The sequence below is a fragment of the Dermacentor variabilis genome, chromosome 9 (assembly GCF_050947875.1).
Source record: "Dermacentor variabilis isolate Ectoservices chromosome 9, ASM5094787v1, whole genome shotgun sequence".
In the NCBI taxonomy this organism is placed as follows: domain Eukaryota; kingdom Metazoa; phylum Arthropoda; class Arachnida; order Ixodida; family Ixodidae; genus Dermacentor; species Dermacentor variabilis.
Window position 1 is genome coordinate 102,402,324 of NC_134576.1, and position 7,078 is coordinate 102,409,401.

A 7,078-nucleotide genomic window follows, 5' to 3' on the forward strand; every position below is an offset into this window, starting at 1 on the left:
TTACTCTGCACCGCCGAAGCTGCTTTCGAGACACTATTGCCTCGCGCTTTTCCTGCCTATTCCAAGCAAACCAATTCCTTTTCCCAAAAGTGTGCCGTGTGGTGGCTTTGCCTCAACCTACCTATATCTATGGCAATGCACCCTTTACAGGGGTACAGTGTAATGTGAATTTCTGAATATGTTGGCGCTAATTACTCCCATACAGTTCAAGTTACATACTCTGCAACTAATCCTCACTTCTTGTGGGTACCACTGAAGTCGACTTCCAGACACCTTGATCTCGTTCGAGCCTTGCTTAGTCCAAGCGAACTCGCTCCATTTTCCAAAATTGTTCCGTGCGGCGGCTTATCTTCAACATGTCTATATCTACGGCGGTGCACTCTGTCTGCAAGAACATAGTGCAGCATTTAATTTTGTACTACATCGGCTATAATTACACTCATGCCGTTGATTTTACGTAATCTGCGGTAATTATCGGTTCTTGTCTCGTTGAGATCTGTTTTGATACATTTTTCGACTAGCTACGACGCTCTGGAGGCACGAAAGGGCCGATTTTTCTGCAAGTGGTTACGAGATACCCAGATCCCAGATACACCAAACCTGAGTTCAGTCAGCTGAGGCCTTGTCTTCAATACAAACAGACCTATTAGAAGTATGATGCGATGGCATCACTGTGTGAAATCGTCGTCAAACATAACCCGAACAATGATGATACACATCAGGCACATTATCTTAAAATTCACATGCTTTGGAAAAAAAAGTCACGTTAAGCTAGCCCATTTAAGTTGCACAAAGCAAAAATCTGCAGGACCCCGCAAAGGAGAAGCAAAAAGGCTGCGGAGGCATATGCAGGTTAATTATGATGTGCGCAATACAGTGAGGAATACAGCTCGTTGGCATATCGACGGGTTTGGTGAATCTAATCTGCCAGAAGGCACCTTCGAAGTACATCGCTTATTTTTCGTTACAGCTAATGAAATAGTGGAACATATAGCCGACATGGCTACCAAGAGCTCCTGCATTGCTAGACTTTGCCGATGACCTGCATTTGCTCATCTGCACAATTTTTCCATACACAGCCATCAAATTGTCATCTACACCCAATCAGTCATGAGTGGCTTGCCGTACATGCACTTACACAACCCTCTTTCCCAGTTACCTGCATCTGCATTTCGAGACGTAGCGCCTCCTTGAGGGGCTCGCTGAGCATGAAGCTGCCCCTGGGGCCCGTGCTGCAACCCAGGCCTCCGCTGTCCTGTACGATTCGCTCCGTCTGCACAGCGAAGACAGAAAGAGATAGCGGGGGGAGAGGGGATGGGGAGTTAGGGTAAGGTCTATCTTGCACATGGTGGCGTCGATACATGCACGGGCTCTTGCTTGTCCATTACAGCTTCAGGATCAGTTTGACCAACTTACGCTAGTAACGTGCCGATATGCTACGTGACGCCTGGTGAAACTGTGTTTTCTGCGGCGCTGTATTTTGCCGATAGTGGCGCCCTCTAGCATGCACTCGGTATATACGACTGTTGGCCTCCGAAATCTTGGTGCACACTTTTGCGCATCTTTTCTACCTTACTGTGTTTTTCTTTTTTTTTGCTTAATTAGACGTATGACACACAAGATGCACGAGGCAAGCTGTTTACGAACTCAGTGTGGTGCAACTTCTGTTCGCCTTTTATACCTGTACGTTCGTGTGTGCATAGAATTGTGTGTTGTGGAATCTTGGCCCTGGGACGTTGTTTGTTTGCCTTTTATTATTACTACATAGATCATTTTTATATATCGTTAATTTTGTTATGCGAAAAGCTGTAGCCATCATCATTACGAAATTTCATTTCAATAAAATAAAGGACACGGGTCAGCGCAAACATTAAGTATAACATGCCACCAAGAGTAAAACGCTAGCAGCATGCAAATTTCGGAGCCATGCATGACACACGAGACGCTTCAGACATGAAGCTTCACGAGCTAGAGCAAGCACTAAGGCTGCATCAGAAAGCTTCGCGAAGCGATGTTAACATAATTTGTCATGACAAGTAAAATAGAGGAACAATGACCCTTTTCTTTGACTCTCCTCTCAGTGTCGCGTGGCGAACTTTCAGAGGCAAGTCAATGCACATTTCTTAATTGTGAGCGTCAATATGCACGCACGTAAGCGCATTTCAATGCCTGTTAGGCTTTCACAGTCACTAAAATGTGCGCCAGCACTCGGGTGTCTCGGCCTGGAGGGACACTGAGACGAACTGAACCGTAGCTTGCCATTGCTGCAGGTTACGCTAGGGTGCCACGCCGTAATTTTCAATGGTCAGATCGCTGGCGCTTAACACAGGAGAAACGGGGCAAGAATAGCGTAACCACAGTAGATAATAATGAGGGAAAAGTGGACCATACGATGTCTGTCCCGAAAGTTTATGCAGCGAGTGAGCAAAAAAGGGGCAGAGGGTGCAGCACTCCCTCCCTCTGTAATATGGAAACGATCGGGTAGGCCTCTAGAACGAGCGAGACTGCTTGCATGGCAAAGCGGAACATTATACGCGTGCTTTTTCTGCAAGTCATTTTTAGGCTTTATCGAAGTGGAGATCGACAGACAGACGGAACAAATGAACAATATGAAATTTCTTGTTAAATGTCCCAATAATGCTGCAGAAATTCATCAAACGTTGCAAAAGGCCCAGGGGAAAGATGTCTTAAAGGCAAGAACTCTGTTCAATTGTGCTCAAGGTTTTCGAAAAAAAACCGTGTAGACTCCAAGGGCGATGCATGATCAGGACGGCCCTATAGCTCGCGTGAAGATAAAAACATCGATCGTAAGCGCTCTTTCGCGCTTAGTAACTCGCGAATGATTGTTAGAATGATGTCAAAAGCACTTGGCTTGAAAAAGACGTCCGTTCACCGGCTTCTCAATGAAACTTTGGAAATTAAAAAGTCTTGCACCATCTTGGTGCCGAAGCTGCTGACTTCTCAGCAAGAGTTGCGACACAATCAATGTTGTATTGGTTGGAAAACATCAGACGACAGCGATGAATTCTCGCAAAGGATCGTCACCGGCAACGAAACTTGAATTTAGGAATACGACGTCGAGCTGAAGTCGCAGAGCAAGGAGTGGAAAAAGATCAGTCTAAAAAAAAGAAAGCACCGAAAGAACACATAAAAATCTGGCCAGACTTCACACGCACTGGCTGAACATGGCAGCAGTGGTGCTTCGATCTGCCAGTGTAATAAGCAACTAACGACCTCCACCCCCCCCCCCCCTCACATACGATCACACCTTGCCAACCCCAACCTTCCAGGCGGGTACGTTTGTGCACCACTAATTTGTACTTGAAGGTCTAATTGTTGATGAAGCTTTCAAGGTGGATGTTCTGAAGCGTCTGCGAGATCATGGTGTGCGCCGCGTGAGACTAAATTTGTCGAAAGAGGGGCGCTGAATTCTGCACCACGACAATGCCCCTGGGCACTATGCATTGACACCGCATGAGTTTTAGAGCACAGTCCTTATGCGCCCGTTCCTGCGGCGAGTGTCAGCGTTCGCGTAACCGAGCTAACGAGCACAGCAAAGGATAAAAGAGCGAACGCGGAGCGCAGCGGCGGTTGAAAGCCGGCGAGAGTGAAGAGAGCGCGAGGCGGAAAGCGGAGGAGGAGGGTATGGCGAATGCGAGAGAAGAAAAGCGTAGCGCCGCACTAGACAGGCTCTGTGGTGACGACGGCTACGAGATGGTGCCATAGCAGTGCGCGTCGTCTCGGAGGTCTGTCCGCGACTGCTGCTACGAAGCGCACCCACGCGTCACCTACTCGCTGCACATCGCGATCTCCCAATTAGCGAGGCAGTCGCGCCACACTTCGTTCCATATGCAACGGGCTGCACGAGACAGATTGACGGCGCCAGCCAGTATATCGCGAAATGAAAACACGTACAGAAATGCGCTCAATTTTCGCATTAGGGAGTATCGTAATCGTCGGTGCATTGGTGACTTTTTTTTGCACGAAATTTCACCATTGTCCTGAAACACCCTCCCTACTCGCTGTTGGCGCTTCGGAAGCGAAATTTTGCATGTATGTGACGATAATGCAAAAGATAACGGCACGGCTGCTGAAGACCAGGACAGAAGGGGACTCCCAATGGTGCTTTCAGCAACGGAAAAAGAGGGAGAACCAATGTATATTGTCTAATGGCGAATGTCTTGAAGATAACCACATTGTTGTATCAGAAAGTTTGTGAAATGATTTTTTTTAAATGATTACACTAACGTTTGGACAGAGTTCGCATATTGACATTAGTGTTGGATAAGCATTGAATAGTATGGTGGGATATGCCACCACCACATTTCAAAGATAATCCGCTTATCGCCATCGTCATGCAGTCGGGAAGAAATTTCCCTATCGGCGAAACTCCATATGCTACGTGTCCAATAATCCCAAATGAAGATACGGGGATCCGGCATGATAACCCACATAATCCAGTATATCACACGTGGCAAGTTCCATGTGATTATGTGGTTATATGGGACTAACACATTAAAGCCTGCTTGTACCAAAATATCATATGAGACACCATATCGAATAAAAGAACCGATATGCTCTATAACTCCCAGATACGGTATGTGAACATATGGGGATCTAACGTAAAAGTACGTGTGCTCCCATTATAATGTGTGACATGTCCCTTTATGGGGCGTATCTATGTGTATGATGCAGTTCGAGTCGAGGTGGTTCGTCGGTAAATATCAGTGTAACACACAAGGAACGGGCTTTCCCGGAGGAAAGAAAAGGAAAAGCCCATGCCGGCTGGCAAGCAACACCGCTGCGGGGGCACAAGGCCACTCACCATTCGACGCACTGAGGGTACCCTGTGCATTCCGGACCCGGGCGGGGGCCCGAGCCGATCGTGGCTCATGCGTCGCCGGCAGCACGAGCATCGCCACACGGCGTGCTGGGGGTCTCGCGAGTACGACGCGCAGTCGTCGCACACCAGCTGCTTGCAGTCGTCGCACGTGTGGCACGGCTCGCCCGCCTGGATGCCCTTGCGACAGATGCGGCACGGCTTCGACGGAGGTGGCGGAGGAGGGGTCGCCGCAGCGGGCGCGGCGGGGCTGTTGGCCCCGGCCGCGGCGATCGGCACCCCGGCGCCGATCTTGACCGACGCGACCCCTGGGAACACCTTGTCGCAGGTCTTGTCCGGCGTCGACGTGGCCGTCGACGTCGGTTGCGAGGTGGGCGGCGTGAGCGGAGGCGTCTGGGATTTCCTGCGTGGCAGAGGTCGCGTCATATCAGATCTGAGCGACGCGCTGAAGTGATGGCGGCTATAGGATTGCACGGTTGGACTTGTTGGTTCGTCATACTGCATGGCTTAAGCGAAGTGCAAATGGCACCAGTACACAAGAGTCACGCGGGCACACGCAGAAAGCAGTGCTGTATGTGTGTCCGTGCTGCTCCTGTGTCCTGTTGTCGTTCGCTCTACGCTTGACCGCTGTAGCTTTGCTGTGAATAAAAGATGACGCCAACTTGGGGAAGTTGGTGACGGGACCGGAGTATGACTCGCCCTGGAAGTCTCGCATGCCAAGTAAGTAAAGTGTCTAACGTGAGGCCCATGGCCTTACCCAGTCCTCGAAAGAGGTGACCGTCTCCGGTGAAGGGCGCTGTGTGATAAGAACCAGGGGTAATAAGTGGTAACGAATTTCCAGGGACGGGATCTGACGCAGACAGCCTGCAACAGACATCTGGAAGAAGTGCGTGCTGGAGGTGGTTGATCACTTACTTGACAAGCGTCTCGAACTCGTCTTCCTTCTGCCAGACCCTGGCGAGGATGGAACGCTCCTCGGGCGTCAAGTGGCCGAGGTCGGCGCGTGACGCCCGCGGACTTAGGCCGGCCACGGTGGCGCGAAACTTGCTGCCCAGCCGCATGCCGTCCTCGTCCGAGCCGCTCTTCACCATCTGCGCATACGCGGGCCAAGGGCTGTGACGTCACGTGTGGGAAAGGAGGAATTGTCCTGACTGCCGGTATGCAGGCATTTTTCAACCCAGTGCAGCGAATTGAAATTAGCATTCAAGGCGGAGACACAAAGTCGGCTAACGCTCGCTATAAAAGAAAAATCAGAAATTGAGAAATAAAGACAATGGGATATCGAAAAAAAAACATTAGGAGTTTTGCCTGAAGGTGAAGCATTGAATGCTGTAGCAAAATTTAGCGTTTAGCTCTACCCGCTTACACGTTGTTCTAACAATACGCGGAAGCGACATGGTGAGACGCAGCATTTGCGATAGCTGCTACGAAGCAGGAGGTACATCTCCTCGGCAGGTACCAGGCATCTCAATATGCCCACGACGTATAGTACCTACGTCCCAAGCCCACTACACATAGCGCCTCGAATGAGTTCATTTACTTGATTCACATCAAACGTTTTCACTTACGAAAGTGTAGGGCACCAAAGTACTGGATCACAAAGCAATGAATGCACTGTAACGCTTCTTTGAAGACGCTTTCATATATGGCGACTATCTATTTACTGCATCGTGTGTAATAGTGTCTCGTTCGTGCATCTGAAACTTGTGTTCTCCAGACGTCCGCGGAATAAGTTGCAACAGGAACTATTCGAGAAAGACTTTCACTCACGTATAAGTGTCGTTACATGTTCTTCCCTTATTTAAGTATTTCACTATTGCCAGAAATTGTACCCTTTTTCTTCTTTTTCTTCTATATTATTAACCAAGTTAAACGGTGTAGCCGTCGCCAACAAACGCTGATAAGAATTCTTCTATTCAGTTTCATCTCAATAAAAGAACTATGCAGATCCAACCCACATGTTGGAATATGAAAAGCGAAGTTTTCGTGAAGCGGTTAACTAAATGCCATGCAACTCATTAAATCCAGCACAGCATTTGGCACTACAGCGAATTCATGCTCGTAAGTGAAGGCTGTAAGACGCCGGGACCTCCACCACGTGACCCACGTAACTGCATGCTATACACTGCCTCCGGGATTGCCTTTTCTTTTTTTCTACGAAACTGAATCCACGGTCGGCACGCCGACGAAAGCGAGCCGATCCCGGAGATGTTGCAATAGTAAACTGATCTTTCCTCG

The 7,078-nt window shown here is 49.0% G+C and overlaps 1 protein-coding gene across 1 annotated transcript in view; it reads right to left on the reverse strand.

The window, feature by feature from the left end:
- Positions 1 to 5,918, reverse strand: part of Fife (regulating synaptic membrane exocytosis protein fife) — a 42,333-nt gene extending 36,415 nt beyond the window's left edge. The window contains exons 1-3 of the mRNA XM_075670101.1: positions 5,756 to 5,918; positions 4,826 to 5,243; positions 1,160 to 1,273 (exon numbers count right to left, since the gene is read on the reverse strand). Of these exons, the coding sequence (XP_075526216.1) occupies positions 1,160 to 1,273; positions 4,826 to 5,243; positions 5,756 to 5,901 (678 nt within the window). The 5' untranslated portion in view covers positions 5,902 to 5,918. The remainder of the gene's footprint in view (positions 1 to 1,159; positions 1,274 to 4,825; positions 5,244 to 5,755) is intronic.
- Between the last annotated feature and the right edge of the window lie 1,160 nt (positions 5,919 to 7,078).